The sequence below is a fragment of the Dacryopinax primogenitus genome (genome assembly GCF_000292625.1).
Source record: "Dacryopinax primogenitus strain DJM-731 SS1 chromosome Unknown DACRYscaffold_11, whole genome shotgun sequence".
Taxonomy (NCBI): Eukaryota; Fungi; Basidiomycota; class Dacrymycetes; order Dacrymycetales; family Dacrymycetaceae; genus Dacryopinax; species Dacryopinax primogenitus.
Genome location: NW_024467208.1, coordinates 200739 through 216155, shown reverse-complemented (window position 1 = coordinate 216155; position 15417 = coordinate 200739). Strand labels below are relative to the sequence as shown.

At 55.9% G+C, this 15417-nt stretch overlaps 6 protein-coding genes across 6 annotated transcripts; 4 read left to right on the top strand and 2 right to left on the bottom strand.

The window, feature by feature from the left end:
- Positions 1-12: 12 nt before the first annotated feature.
- Positions 13-742, top strand: DACRYDRAFT_22776 (uncharacterized protein; the record flags this gene model as incomplete). The annotated part of the gene is made up of 6 exons (XM_040772950.1): positions 13-214; positions 266-276; positions 329-421; positions 486-521; positions 575-643; positions 698-742. Coding segments are annotated over exons 2-5 (161 nt in total), but the record flags the coding sequence as incomplete, so codon positions are not given.
- A 1466-nt stretch (positions 743-2208) lies between these two features.
- Positions 2209-3486, top strand: DACRYDRAFT_22775 (uncharacterized protein). The gene is made up of 5 exons (XM_040772949.1): positions 2209-2385; positions 2436-2597; positions 2652-2918; positions 2976-3064; positions 3131-3486. Exons 1-5 carry the CDS (start codon positions 2297-2299, stop codon positions 3292-3294), a joined length of 771 nt encoding a protein of 256 aa, XP_040627816.1. The 5' UTR covers positions 2209-2296; the 3' UTR covers positions 3295-3486.
- A 156-nt stretch (positions 3487-3642) lies between these two features.
- On the bottom strand, positions 3643-6084 carry DACRYDRAFT_16330 (uncharacterized protein; the record flags this gene model as incomplete). Its single annotated transcript, XM_040771187.1, has 1 exon — positions 3643-6084. One exon carries the CDS (start codon positions 6082-6084, stop codon positions 3643-3645), a length of 2442 nt encoding a protein of 813 aa, XP_040627815.1.
- Positions 6085-7014: 930 nt separating this feature from the next.
- Positions 7015-8994, top strand: DACRYDRAFT_22770 (cytochrome P450 sterol C22-desaturase). The gene is made up of 3 exons (XM_040772948.1): positions 7015-7333; positions 7386-7499; positions 7554-8994. The coding sequence occupies exons 1-3, from the start codon at positions 7023-7025 to the stop codon at positions 8659-8661; spliced, it is 1533 nt and encodes a 510-aa protein (XP_040627814.1). The 5' UTR covers positions 7015-7022; the 3' UTR covers positions 8662-8994.
- Positions 8995-10844: 1850 nt separating this feature from the next.
- On the top strand, positions 10845-11867 carry DACRYDRAFT_22769 (uncharacterized protein). The gene is made up of 3 exons (XM_040772947.1): positions 10845-11014; positions 11070-11760; positions 11812-11867. Exons 1-3 carry the CDS (start codon positions 10886-10888, stop codon positions 11841-11843), a joined length of 852 nt encoding a protein of 283 aa, XP_040627813.1. The 5' UTR covers positions 10845-10885; the 3' UTR covers positions 11844-11867.
- A 2790-nt stretch (positions 11868-14657) lies between these two features.
- On the bottom strand, positions 14658-15208 carry DACRYDRAFT_22768 (uncharacterized protein; the record flags this gene model as incomplete). Its single annotated transcript, XM_040772946.1, has 1 exon — positions 14658-15208. A coding segment is annotated over exon 1 (295 nt), but the record flags the coding sequence as incomplete, so codon positions are not given.
- Between the last annotated feature and the right edge of the window lie 209 nt (positions 15209-15417).

Here is a 15417-nt window from a genome sequence, read left to right as displayed (position 1 = left end):
AGGTTTGCTTCCGACCTGCATCGTGTTCGGACGCAGATGATACCCCGTGCACGGAAGCAACTTCAACACCACTTCTGCTTCCCTTTGTCGCGCTCCTGATGACGATCCCAGACCCTTTTGGGCGAGCGCCAATAATTTAGGCAGTTGTGCTTGCGACTATGTGGTGGCCAGAGCTGTCAGTGCAATGCGACGTCAGCAGACACGGGACTACTATCTGTTGCCATATTTATTAGGCTGTTCCTGAACCGAGTTAGTCGATGCATACCGCAGATGTCCCTGATTGGAACGTGTGACTGAGGGCAAAGAGCTTGTCGCTGTGTCAACTTACCATATCGGTCCAAACATTCAGGGTGGCAAGGTTGAATCGTACCCGAGTATCAGGTGCATGCAAACCTGCAGCACGCCATTGTCGACCGATCAACTGGATGCAGCCTGGTCAGCACTGGAAAAGGTAGGGGGGAACTCCCCGTCGGTGAAGGACGCACCAAAGCCAAGAACAGAGGACGATAATCGCGATTGATCTACACAGATACATTAGAAGAAACGGGGAAAGGACATGCGCAACAAGACGCACTTATTGCTGCACAGATGCACCACTAGATGACAAATTTATATCCGTCCGTCCGATAGGGGATGTGAACTGCTAAGGGCTTGTTCAGCATACTGGGACAAAGCAAAGAGGATTAGACAGACGAACCTCAAGCTGTTCCCAATACTTTCGGCATTTTGATACGGCTGGAATATCACGGATTACCAAAAAAACACACACCACCAACATTGACGTGTGAAAGTTTGGTCGTCACCAGTGAAAACCCCATGGGCAGCCCCAAGCTGACTGGTGTAAAACGATAGATTGCATATAGCAGGCACGACATCAGTGCTGCATGGGTGGCGGCGCAAGGAAAAAACCAGTTGCAGGGCCATGCGAAAACGCAGACAGCGCCCGAAAACCTGTTTCAAAGCATCAACGTCAGTAACGTGTATTTGGCAGTGCCAGAAGTACAAAAAAGTGCGCACCTTACTTCATGCCCTGCAACAACTGGTGTGCGAACCAGTGAGCGACATGACATGAGGAGAGAGAGGGGCGGCATGATGCATCACACCTGCCTCTAGAGCATATTGCTCGATGGTGGCAACTGCGTGAAGTCGCTGTGGATCAGACAATGAGCACAGGTTGATCAGTGCGGACTGTGGTCCGCTCTGAGAGTATTGGAGGGCAGGTAAAGAGGATAATCGTAAGTTGCATCAACGACAGCAGGGATGACCAGTGAGCCAGTACCAAGTGCGAAAGGAAGAGGATGCGCAAGACGGTCCACTCATTCTGGCGACGGAAGTAAACACGCCCTCCTTACTTGGGTCAGCGCCACGGCGCGTGGAGATTCTGATTGCCTATTAGTCTCGTCGGTCTTTCGTTGACTGCGAAATTTGTAACCAACCCGTCGTTTACATCCACCTCTTTCACCCATGCCCTGGACCGTTCACATCGAATCACGCTGTTTGGTCTGGCCAAGATCTCCTTTCAAGTGCAACGGGCTGCGCATCAAGCCATTGTATTTGTCTACCAATTCACTGAAGGGCTGGACGAAATGTATTGGCAAAACACTCCTCTGCCTTCAAGTTGTGCCCATATGCTCTCATATCTCCGCCGGATAGCAAGGGACGTGCGTTGAATGAGCAAATCACGAAGAGTTTCTGCAGGAACATGACAAAAGAACGTGCGAGACGCGCGTTTGAACTTGTTCCACCACCGTTATTTGCTTGACAACGCCCGCTGACAACGAAGCTACACCCACTGACATTGGTTGCTATGTTATTGTCCAAATGGCTACGCAGCTTACAGCACCCCCTTCAACCAGCAGAAGATAACAGCAACAGTCTTTGGAAAAATGTCAACGCCTGCGAACCCTCTCGATCGAGCACTCGTGGCGGTGCGAATGCATTGCCCCCGATCAATATATGCTGATGCACATTCATTCGGGCTGACCGAGGAAACAATTCAAACATGTATGGGGCCTCCCCGCGTGCCTAGACAACCATGTCGCCCTGCCCGAGTTGGCATTGCATCAGACGAAACGCCGAGAGCACAGAAGAAGTTTCCAAAGGTGCACTCCTTAGGGTCTTTACTCTGTATATTCAACAAGGTGGTGAGACACGGAAGAATTGATGGACTCGCGAGTATATGAACCGAGGAAAGTTGCACTTTCCATAACCCATTCTCTCTTCTCGTCGTTTTCCCATCCCTGTAGAGACTCAACCTCCCTGTTGATTGCTTACTTGCCCACTTCTGCTGAGAACAATGCAGTCTGCTGTTGTGCTCGCTGCTCTTGCAGCGTTTGCCGGAAGTGCTCTGGCACAGAATACCCTGATGGTCGATGATAATGATCCGTGCGTACGCCCCATGTTATACCAGTTCGTCCGACTAACATACACAACAGGCTCATCGATTATGAGCCCTCAGGCGAGTGGACAGTCCTGAATGGCTCCACTATCGGTGCCTTCGGTGGCACTCTCCACTTCACCGGGTTGAGCGGTAACACGAGCTCTCCCACGAGCGGTGTTGCAGAAGCCACCGCTACGTACACGTTCTCCGTCCCCGCGTGCGCCTTACACCGAAAACGACGCATAGCACGAAACGGCTGACCTTTTCGCAGCACCGGGTTTCTCTGGATGGGCTACCAACGTTCTGATGCGGGTCTCTACCAGATCTGCTTCGACTGCGACGGCAACAACCCCATCACCGCGCAGGTCGACGCGCTCAACACCACCAGCACTGGTAGCGACTTTCCCGTTACGCTGTACAGTATCAGCACCCTGAGCTTCGACATCCACACGGTTGTGATCAGCAACCTGTTCGATTCCCGCCACGGGTCGTACGGGCAGATCACGATCGACGCGTTCGAGCTTACAGGCGTGGCCAGGCGAGTCTGTCGCACACTAAGACCCGTCCAGTGCTAACGATCATTCAACCTTTCCAGCAACACCAGTAGCAGCAGCAGCTCCTCGAGCTCTTCGTCTTCGAGTTCCTCATCTTCAAGCTCAAGCTCCAGCTCAAGCTCATCCAGCAGTTCGTCTACATCTTCCAACACAAGCCGCACAACCCTCTCACTCCCATCCACTCATTTTGCTGCAGGCACCACCCCTTCCGTCCCTACCACCCCTATCGCCCCTCCCATCTCGCCTCTCTCCAGCCCGACCGCCGCGCCGCCGAAGAGCGGGGCCATGGCCCGCTTCGGTGTCCCCGCGTCTGCCGTCGCGCTCCTCGCGACTCTGCTCGCCGGTGCCCTGATGCTGTAAAAAGCGTAACTGCGCCCATGTCCACCTCCGATCCCGACTCATCAACCCGAGACGCTGAGTCGGAACCGTCCTCCTCACGAAAACCGAGAAAACCACACTACTGTTCTATTGTTGTCGAATATCCCTTTGCATGTGATGCAGGTCGGCTTTACACCTTTATTTTCTACTTTTTAGGTATGAATAATTGATACCATTGCTGATTATATTACTTGCTATTCGTATTACAAGCATTGAGAATATGTTACTGTTTGTGGTGTGTACCCGCTTGGCCCGGCAATCTGTGTCATCCCGATCTCGATATTCAATGTGTGCCTGAACGCTTACTACATAGGGGGAGGTGCTTTCAAATCACCTCCCCAAACTCCGGGGCCCATACATCATCCGGCTCCCGTCCATTATCCGCTCAGCACGCTCACAGCACCCAAAATTAGCACCAGCACCATTCGGGCTCTGTACTCTCGGCGGGGATAACCCCTGCGAAAGAAGACAGCCGGGAGAGCAGGTGTTTCCGATCCATTGAGCATGAGGAGGGATAGGCGTCTGGTATTGTCCTAGGATCTCTATTGGGTATCCTTCTGCCGGAGCGAGATGGGCGGCTTGTGGATGAGGATGAGGATGAGGATGAGGAGTGAGAGTACGAGGACGGGTTGGTTGCTGTATTATAGGATGCTGCTGCGGATAATGCTGCTCGGTGTGGTGGTGCGATTGCTGTTGCTGCGGGGCCGGCGAGTGATGATGATAGCAACCCCGGCCCGACTCCTGAGTGACCTGAGTATCCGGCGCAACCTGAGGCACCTGTACATGCACACGACAGCACCCGTCCGCAAGAATATACGGCAGCTGGATCGGCGTAGGACTGGTCATTTCCGGCAACCGGGCGGTCTGTTGTCCGTATGGGGATTCAGCGTAAGCTGACGAGCCCGAGCGAGTGGAAGCGGGTCGGCTAGCGCACGCCGATGTAGGGCCAGAGGAAGTCGCAGACACTCGATAGGGGTTATACGAACTGTAGAGTGCTTGGTCCTGACGAACGGGGATAGCAGAAACGCCCGAGGAACCAAGGGGGTGCGTCTCCGGATTGGAAGAGAAGTACTCCCCCATATCAGATTGGCCCTGGGCCGTCCGTAGCGCGCCAGGCGTACACAAGGGCGCCGCGTTTGCAAAGATCTGGCCATACCTCTCCGAGCCCGAGGGAAGAGCAGCCGTGGCCGGGTCAACCGAGCACACAGGCCTTCCAACTGGGCACTCGGGGGTCAAGCTGCCTTCAGACGGAGGGAGGGAAGAAGTACATGTATATGCACGTTCTAGCCTCTCTGTTGGAGGCTGTACTTCCCATCTAGAAGGGACGGATACAGGCCTCGGTTCGGTCGTAACGTCGCGCAAGGACCCGGAGCCTAGGAGTGGCGCGGGGTGGGAGTAAGAGAAGTACTCCCCCCTCTCATGTTGGCCAATCTGGGCCGTCGGGAGAGCGTAAGGCGTAGGCAAGGCAACAGGAACAGGAAGGGGGAAAGCGTCTCCCGAGCACGATGTTGAAGGCATCTGGTGGCCCCACGTCTCCGAAGACAGAGACTCCCCTCTCAGCACTCTAGTCCCCTCTGCGGCCGTCGGGCCCTGTACCGGTACCGGGTTTCGGGGTTCGTACGCTTTCTGGCAAGGAGGGGTAGGTAGGGAGCTCGAGAGCGTACCCTCGGGGCTACATGTAGAAGGGAGGGCGAACGAGACTTTCCTCCCTTCCCTGCCTACCTCCCTCGGCCTTCCAGCTCCCGCACTCCCCCTGAGCACCGCCCCCCGTGGGACGGACAACTCCGAGCGTGCCCTAAACAAGCTCGGTACCCTCCCCAGCGAGGCCGACAGTGCAGAATCAGATAACGCCCGCCCTAGGAGGAGGAGCGCGCGGTCCATCTCGTTCAGCTGAAGCTGTTTTCTGCGGATGCCTTCGTATGCTAAGGGAGGGGGAGGGGGAGGGAGGGATTTCTCCTCTTTCAGCTTCTGGGCCTCGGACTTCGAGGGATGGGGATGTTCGAGATCGACGTCTTTGAGCTCTTCTGGGTCGGGCTCTTCCTGCCCTATCAGAGTGAGCTCCGACCCTGCGGTGACTAACGGTGGTAAGCCCGGCCTCCTATCCATCTTCTCTAGGCGTTCGATAGCTGCCAAGGGCGGGCTCGGGGGGAAGATACAGTCCCCCTCTTCTGCGCCTCCCTGACGTCGTCGTCGGCGACAGAAGTGGAGGAGGAAGAGACACATGGCCAGTACTAGCGGGAGGCAGAGGGAGAGAGCGAGCGGGAGGGCGTAGGTTGATGGGAGGGAGAGGGAGGAGGAGGGAGAGGGGGAGGAGCTGCAGGTTGGGGTTGGTGAGCCGATTGGTGTGGATGTGCTGAGGGGCAGGGGCGTGCCGGTTAGGATGAGCGTTTGGAGGGATTGACTCGGGGGGGTTGGGCTTGCGGAGGGTGAGGGTGAGGGTGAGAGGGTAGGGGAGAGAGTGCTACTCGGAAGAGCTGAGAGGGACTCTGTCCCCCCTTGTTGGGAAAGAGCGAACGGGCTGGAGAATACGACTCCCTGATCGGTCTGCATCCTCAGCACCCACTGTGCACCTCCTCCCACACCCGCACCCGCACTGGGGGGAAGAGAGGGGAGGGCGACGTCTGCTGCCCAGTTGTCTCCTCCGAGCGGAGTGACGGGGGGAGTGATCGGGCTGCCACAGGAGAGGGAGGGGGTGCAGAGTGAGAATGTGGGGTTGGGGGAAGGGAGGGCCGAGAGGAAGAGGACGCGTAGTGGGGAGGGGGGGCTAGACATGATGCGTGCAGGTTATGGGATGGATGTTGGATACTGTTTGTTGGATGTGGATGGTGCACTTGTGGACAGTGGGAGACCTGCTCGATAGAGGCCAGCTCAGCGAGAGAGGGAAGACGGTCGTCCAGAAGAGAGATGCGCACGATGTATGCACTTCACTCGGTCACTCCCAGAGGAGGGCGAGTTGGGTCGCATTCCTCGTGCTCTTCCTATCAGTTGGGAGTAGGACATCGACAGTCTGAGAGGGCTTGTGCTTGGGTGATCAGAGACAGTGCCAGGGGGCATATATAGCCAACTGGGAGCATGCCAGCAGATAGAGACAGGATCGGAGCCGCCAGCGAGAACAGAGATCTAGAGACAGCAGACAACAGATAACAGAGAGCCAATGAGAGACAGCAAGATGGTCGCCGTATCATGCTACGTCACACCGACACTAGTAGAGCTTCAGGTGCCTCAAGAACCCCTGCATGACCGTTCTTGTTCCCAGAGTATTATCAGATGGCCAGCGAGGGAGGGATGAGGAAGGAGAATGAATAGAGAACTGAAGAATGACAAGGAGGGAAGAATGCGAAAATGCGAACTATGAGATTAAAGACCCAAAAGGAATGTGACAATGATGTGGGATGACCTGATCGGGTCACCTATGCTGACGCAACTCGATTTCGGCCGGCGGTGACCAAGGGTATTCGGTGGATGGAGGCGTGTGATTGGCTGATGAAAGGGAATGGGCCGGATCGGAGGAATCGGCGTTGTGCTTCCTTGTGTGGGAAGAGAGGGAAGCGCGTACGTTTCTCCCCAATGGATGGCGGGATGGGGAACAGAACATACGCCTGGCATTGTAAGAGATTTTGTGTGGATCGGTCACCGTCGCCATTCCCGCCCTCTTTAACATCCCCTCCTCCTCCTCCTCCCTCCATCTCCCCCCCTCCATCCCCCCCATCATGGCATCACACAGCGCCTCACTCCCAACAGCCCAATCCTCCCCTCTCTCATTCCTCGACATACCCCTCTCTCTCCCTTTCTCACTCTCAGCCGTAACTACCCCAAACATATGGGCATCCATCGCGCTCATCGTCCTCTCCCTCCTCGTACTCGAACAGACCGTATGGCGGACAAAACGCAAGTTCCTCCCAGGAGATACATGGACCATACCCGTCATCGGCCAGTTTGTCAACTCCCTCTATCCTTCCCTCGAGAATTATCAGAAACAGTGGGCGTTGGGTCCGTTGAGCGCAACGAGCGTGTTTAACATGTGCGCACTCAGCCCATCTCACCTGCGTATATGCACCTCTAACCACGTGTAGATTCATCGTCATTGCCTCTGCGAACGAATTAACGAGGAAGATATTCAACTCCGGCGCATATGCAGAGCCTATGCTCGTCGCTGCTGCCAGGCCCATCCTGATGGAAGACAACTGGTGCGTTCCCCATCCACTCCTCTCCCCTCCCCCTCACCCGCTAACACCCCCCAGGGTATTCCTCAACGGCAAAGTGCACATCGAGTACCGCCGCATGCTCAACCAGTTCTTCACGCGCAAGTCCCTCAGCCTCTACCTCGGTTTGCAGGACACGATCGCCCGTGAGCACTTTGCGTTCTGGCTCAAGGACTCGAGCAAAGAGGCGCAGAGCGTCATGACCCCCATGCGGTACTTCAACATGGCTACTTCCCTCCGCGTCTTCTGCGGAAGGTACATCGACCCGGAGCAAGCGAAGCTCATCTCGGACAAATACTGGCTCATCACCAAGGCCCTCGAACTCGTAAACTTCCCACTCCATCTCCCAGGTACAAAGGTGTACAACGCCATCCAAGCCCGCAAGGTAGCGATGGTGTTCCTTCTCAAAGCTGCGAGGGAGAGCAAGGTGCATATGCGCGCTGGTGGAGAGCCCGGGTGCTTCATGGACGCCTGGTGTCAGGAGATGTTCGCAACAGGAAAAGAGTTTAGCGAGAAGGAGATGGCACAGGTCGTACTCGCTTTCCTGTTCGCGTCGCAGGATGCCATGTCCTCCGGCTTGATCTACGCTTTCCAGCACCTGGCTGATCATCCTGCTGTGCTCGCCAAAGTGCGCGAAGAGCAAGAGCGCATCCGGGGTGGGGACTTTGACAGACCGATCACGCTCGAGGAACTCGACGCGTGCACCTACCTCCGCGCGACTGTCAAAGAGTCCCTCCGGCTCAAACCACCCGTCCTCATGGTCCCATACAAAGTCACACAGCCCTTCCCTATCTCCCCCGACTACACAGTCCCAGCAGGAAGCATGGTCGTCCCCTCCGTCTACCCCTCATGCCACGACCCATCCGTCTACCCTTCTCCCAGCTCTTTCCTCCCCGAACGCTGGCTAGACCCCAACGGAACAGCAGAACAGAACCCGAAGAACTACCTCATCTTCGGCGCTGGCGCGCACAGGTGCATCGGCTATGAATACGCGTTGATGCATATCGCTATGGTCATCGGTACTGCGAGCGGGCTGATGGATTGGGAACATAAGAAGACGGAGGACAGCGAGAAGGTCGAGATTATAGCGACTATCTTCCCGAAGGATGGGTGTTTGTTGAAGTTTACCCCGAGGAAGAGGAGCTGAGCGGCGTTGATCCATTTTTTTGGTCCTCCTGCCGGTCTCGATTGACGTTTAATCCCCACCTCTCGTTCGCCTAACGTTTCAGAATCCGCTCGACTTTCGAGTTCTTGCAAGGACTTCCCCTGGTCCATGGCTGCATTCCTTCCCTACCCTTCCCCTCACTTCTTCACTTCGTATTATTCGTCCATTTCGTCTGAACCCAACTAATCTAGAATTTGCCCATTTGTCCATTTGGCGCTCCTTGCTACCTTGCCTCCCGTTTTTGATGTTTTTGCTTTTTGTCATGTTTGTCCGGGAGTGGGGCGATGACTGAGGAATGAGAATGGGAATGTGAACGTGATACTCGTGTGTTCGGGTGCTCGTGTGCTATCGTGGGAGAAAAGATGGATGGATGAGGAACGGGTAATGAGCGATGGGGGATAGGAGGGCAGGGGGGAAGTGCGTGCTATAAGTTTGAAAGATATACAGTCCTGCAGTCCTGCTTGACTGGCGCGACGTAGTACTAGTCCTTTCTTCGGGACACGTACGTACGTCGTGTTGCTGTCCCCGGGCTTCGGCGCTGGCAGCTGAGGAACTCTGCACGTGTGTGCTGGCTAGTCGAATAATAAGTTCTCACGCTCATATGCTTAGATGTGTGTATATCTGCTCTGCTGCCGGAGCGAACTTGAGATCGAAAACCGATTAATATCCCGCTTGCTTGTCAGTTCCTGAATTGCCAAAGGAAGGATCGACCGCCTCGGGACTTGGAACGTATGCATCTGCCGAACGCTCGATCACAGACCACAGAAACCACAAACCACAAATCACAAAAAAAAAGCAAAATGGCGCCAGTCCCGGTCCCAGGACTGGCGCCATAGGGTACTTGGATCCGCACTTGGGGATCCGGTCAGGCACAGAGGATCAGAAAGTTCTTACCTCTTACCTCATTGAGCGGACGGGACTGTAGCTGACGGGGGATGAGTCCCCGCCGCACGGGGCCCGTGGGAGTTGTTAGTGCGGTACATGGGCTCGGATCATGCGGACGGCAGTTTGTGTTGGGGGTTCTTGGTGTGCTGGTGCTTGACAGGGGCGTGCTTCGGAAGTACGCACCTCGAGGGAAGCAGTACTACAAGAGTCACCGGTCTGACACGAGGCTAGTTACTCTTGTTTAGATGAAGGGTCGTTGATGCTCGAGGTGTTGGGACTGTGCGCTGGTGATATCGGATATCGGGGATATCCCTGTTGGGGCAGCCGGTGGATGGAGATGATATTGGGCTGATAGCTCCCGGACATACATATCACACATATCAGTGTCGCCCGTGATTCTGAACGGGAGGATTTCGTCTATCTCCGTGAAAGGGTTTCCCGATTCTGAACGTGGTCTGGGGGATGTCGTATGCGTCGACATGTATATTGTCCAGTAAGGGAAAGGCGGTTGACGGCGTTAGCGTTAGACTACCAGCTCGTCGATATGCTACCCGGGGATGCACTGGCACCATGACAACCCGCCGCTGGCCCGATGTGATGGCCTTCCGGGAGGATGGCACTCCTCGGCGCCGTGCGGGTGAGACTTCGGACGAGTCTAAAATGACTATCAATAGATATTACTCCCAGTCCAGGACTTGTGGACTGGGAGTAAAAGCTACCGCATGCCAAGCCTGGGACTTCTTATCAATTCGCAAACTTTGCGAATTGATAAGAAGTCCCTTGAAAGGCCTGCATCTGATGATTGAATCATTCATTCAATCATCAGACACAGGCCTTTAGACAATCATGTCTTGTAATGGCAAAGTATAGCACTGATACAAAGGGATCTTCTAATTCCGCTCTGATTCTAAGTCCTTCGTGGTTCTCACCGTCTTTGTCTGAATAAAGTTACCAAACAAAAGCTACCGGGCTCAGGGTCCATTTGGCTTTCCGTTGAGCGTGTGCACAGGCAGCGCCTATTTCTGGACTCGGCACCAACGCCCCTAAGTTAGAGAAGGTCAACATTGATATCACGCTCACTGCGTTGCTGCGAGAACAAAATGTTGCCGCTGTGACTGGAACAACGTGCGGCGCTGCCAAGGTGGATACGGGCCATTTCCCCCAACGGTTAAAAGGCATGCTCAGGAGCGGACGCCCTTCTCAAGTAGAACTTGATTCGCTTTCCCCCTCTGCAAACAGCAACTCCGTCTTCGACTCCAACATCTTCCCTCTCAATCCAGCCTTGCTCTTGCATATTCACATCTTGACACCAACATTTAAAATGGACTCACAACTCTCTCGCACCGTCGCCTCTGACTCAGAGAATGACAGCACTCGTACCAATGCGGGCGTAGCCTCTACCCTGCCGGTGTCAGTGCCGCCTAGTTCTGCACATCTGGATGCCCCTCACGTACGCATCGGCTTCCTCTATGCAAAATATTCCTACTAATAATGTATATGGGCAGTCCGGTGAAGGCAGATCCATTCTCAATGCGAAGCAGAAGCAAATCGCCGCCGGGCTTTCTAGGTTGCTGAAACGCCCCGAGAGGAAGGCCAAAGCCTCCGAAAGCAGGGTTGAACATTATCTGATACCGGCCAACCGAGGACGTTCTGTTCCTGAAGGTGAAAGTGTCCCAACCACCTCGACTGTACCCGGTTCACGCTATTTCGAGCGAGGAGAGGAAGAACTTGACTCTTACCTTCCTCCCATAGCAGGGCCGAGCAATTTCCCCGCTAATGGAGCTCCCCCTCATTCCTCTCTGCGTATCTCCCAGTTCATTCACCAGGGTAAAGAACAAGCGAAGCAAATTGTACCCGTCGTCGTCGATTCCGACGACGACTCCAACTATCAAGAGTCGAAGCCTGCACCTGAGCCCGTGCCTGAACCTGAACCTGAGCACGAGCGCGATACATTTGCCCCTCCCAACCGCCACATTCACATCTTCAGCGCCTTCTCAGCCCCTCCCACCCGCATGCAAGATATCTCATCGGGGGCCATCAACCGTGGATTCCACTTCTCAGAATCCAGCTACATGCGGGAACACCAAGGAGAAGCCGACTTGGACTCGGAAGAGGAAGACGATCCCGGACTCCGGCGTCTCAGGCGAGCACTGCCAATTGCCCGAGCAGACAGGCATGCAGCAGGACGGTCAACAGGCATGTTTCTCTCTGTTTCATTGTGTAAGCTCGATGCTGACTATGATTCAGTCGCTTTGGGACCAGCGATCACCGCGAGGTAGCCCACAACCCAGCCCGCAATCCAGCCCGCAACCCAGCCCTCACCCCAGCCCTCAACCCAGCTGTCTAAAAGTCCCTCGAGGAGTCCTGCTCTCAATCATATCAAGACGGAGGAAGAGGAGCCTAGTCTTGCTCCCCAGGAAGGCAGCGCCGGCCCCTCCAATCCCATCCCCGCCCCCTCCATCCCCATCGCCGGCCCCTCCATCCCCATCGCCGGCCTCTCCATCCCCATCCCCAACGTACGGTACACTAGAGATGGGCAAGCATACTTAGAAGAGGAGTGGTTGCGTGCCATGGCCGCGAATGAGATCAACCCAGCCCTGGAATATCCTAGGCAGGATTGGGGCCCAACCGCAGGAAGAGTCGATTCCACGCTTCACCCCGAGCTGTTCCGGAACATGATGAGAGAAGACAGCGCCGGCCCCTCCACGTACGTCACCCATGAGCCCCCAGCTGCACCCCGGTCAGCCAGCGGACGTGTCTATGAGGTAGAGCCAACCATTCCCGTCACAGGCAAGAGAAGGAGGGACGACATGGCGACCGACGAGGGGAATCCTACCCCGGAAGTACCTCTTCCCCCACCTGCGAGGGAGGACCGTAGCCCTCCAGCCAAGATACGCCGGCTCGGCTTGCAGCGGCCAATACGTGTGACGCACAACCCTCACCTGGACCCACGAGTCCATGCACGTCTTGTCATGGCCCTTTCTCCTCCTCCTCTCGCTCTCCCACCCCCTTTGGCTCCTCACACTGTCCCATTTGCCTCTCATACCGTCGTACCGCCTCCCGCACCTACCCCGTTGCCTCCTGCTTCTACTACAGCCGCGCCTTGGAGGGATACTGGCAGGAGGAGGAGCGAGGATACCGTCCCTGAGAGGGACGGTGAGTCCGAAGTTGCGGTCCAAGCAGTTCCCCTTCCTCGTACTCTCCCTCCTGCGCCTCCTACAACCCTCACTCTCCCGCCTACACCCTCTCCACCTCCTACACCCCTGACGCCCCGTCCTGCATCTCCTGCCCTCGAACGCAGCACCGCAGACAGTCCCCCGGCTCCAACTCTCCGTCCTGAACATATCCACTTCGAAGCCATCATCGTTGATGCACCCTCCCGGTCCAACACCCCCGAATCACGTCCCTCCTCCCCCGAGCCAGCCACTAGCCCCGAGCTCCCAGTAGGGCGACCCCGTGCCTCTGCTCCCTCGCCTGAAGATCTGCCACAGCCACAGCCTACACGCAGCCCGGTCAACGTTCTTATCGAGACTGAAGAAGAACCGACGAGGCGATCTACGGGATCCGTCACTAGGGCTGCGCAAGCTGCTGAGCCGGCAGAAGATCCGGGTCCTGCTAGGCCGAAGAGAGCTGCATCGAAGAAGGAGCCTGTGGGCAAGAAGACGTCGACGACAAGAGCGACGAAGGGGAAAGAAGCAGCTGCTAAAGCTGCTTCCACTCGAGTAGAGAAGGGGAGGAAGACGAAGGCAAAGGCTGATGAAGCAGAAGTGAATGAGGAACCTGAGCCGGTCGCTGCTGCTGCTGCTGCTCCTGATGCTCCTGATGATGAAGACGACAAGGATGAGGAGGATGGAGAGGACGCTCAACCAGTCAGTGGTCCTTCGAATACCAAGGCTGCAGCGTCGAAAAAGGCGACAAGCAAGGGCAAGGAACCTGCAAAGAAAACTTCAACAGCTCGGGCGACGAAGGGCAAGGCAGCTGCTGCAAAAGCAGCAGCTTCGCGAGCTCAGAAGAAGGGGAGGAAGGTTGTACCTCTTGAAGGGGAAGGAGAAACTGAAGAGCCTGCGTCTGTGCAGGAGAAGGGTATCTCTGCAGAAGAGGATGAGGAGAAGGGTGAAACCGACGAGAAGGGTGAAGCCGAGGAGAAGGGTGAAACCGAAGAGAAGGTCGAGAGCGAGAGCGACGAGGAGGAGGAAGTCGACGCCCAGCTCGCTGCAGGCCCATCGACCAAACCCGCAGCAGCAGCCAAGTCCAAACTGCCTGCAAAGGCGAAGCAGCCTGCGGGTAAGAAGACCTCTTCTACCCGGGCTACGAAGAGCAAGGAAGCTGCTGCTAAAGAAGCTGCTGCACGAGCTCAGAAGACGGCCAGGAGAAGATCGAAAGCTGGTTCTAGGGCGAAGGCAGACGAGCCTGAGCCCGAGCCCGAGCCTGAGCCTGAGCTTGAGCCTGGGAAGGACAGCACTCCCGCAGAGGAGGAAGAGGATGAACAGCAGGAAAGCGGTGAGAGAGAGCAAGAGGACGTCCAGCGAGCTGCTGGCCGGTCGACAAGATCGGCTGCAGTGTCCAAGTCCAAAGCTCCTGTGAAGACGAAGCAGCCTGCTGGGAAGAAGACATCCACGGCTAGGGCTACGAAGGGCAAGCAGGCGGCTGCTGCCCAGGCTGAGAAAACGGCCAGGACGAGGTCGAAGGCCAGTTCTCGGGCGAAGGCGGAGGATCCTAAGCACGAGACTGGGAAGAGCAGCGCTGTTGCTGAAGAAGAGGAGAATGAGCAGGAAGAAAGCGATGTGAGAGAGGAAGAGGACGTCCGGCCAGCTGCTGGCCGGTCGACGAGGTCAACTGCGGCATCCAGCTCCAAGGCTCCTGCGAAGAAGAAGCAGCCTGAGGGGAAGAAGACGTCTTCTGCCCGAGCGACGAAGGAGGCTGCAAAAGCTGCTGCGGCCCGGGCTGGGAAGAAGGCCGCTGTGCAGAAGAAGACGAAGGGAGGGAAGAAGCCCGATCGTGTGGAAGCAGAGGAGCCCGAGTCTGCGCTTGGGAAGGGGAAGACCGTCAAACCTGCTGCTGAGAAGAAGACGACGAGGAAGGCCAAGGAGCCTGTGAAGAAGAGCTCGACTGCTCGAGCGACAGAGGGGAAGAAGGAGGCAGCGAAAGCTGCTGCTGCTCGGGCGGAGAAGACTGCTTCGGTCAGGAAGAGGTCGAAGGCTGTCCCTGAAGCAGAGCCGGGGGTTGAGGAGCCTAAGCCCATGCGTGGGAAAGGCAAGCCCAAGGCGTCCGGGACTGGATCGACAGACAAAGCACCTGTACCTGCTAGGGCAGGTGTGTCAACACGGATGTTGAGGAGTGCGAAGAAGTGAACCTTGGGCTGGTGAGGGACGTTCGCTGGCTGCAGGGGGTAAAAGGGTAAAGGGGAGTGAGCAGATGCGCTGCAGGGCGGGTTTCTCTGCAGTCGTCTTCTTTCTTCCTGTCCCGGACTTGTCATTTTATCTCTCTTCTTTCTCATCTTTTTCTCGTCTTTTCCCATTTCTCTCTCATCTCTCTCGTCTCTTTCTTCTTTCCTCGTCACTCTTGTGTCTCAGAACTCTTGTATTCATTTGCCTGTACTCTAGCTAGATTTCTCTCTCTCCAGCCTTGATGGCTGATGTCGAATGTATTCGGGCATATTGCCCCGCCTGCTTCTCTCCTCTACATCTGCGTGAACTCGACTGTGTGTGTTCTGTGTTCCTCGTCGTTCACGGTGTGTTACTAACGAGTGATGACCCAATGACTTTTCAGTCCCTGACGGTATGTGCGCGTCATTTGCACAACATCCAGTCATCTCCTTTACATCCCTTTCATCCTTCTTCTCCTCCTCCTCCT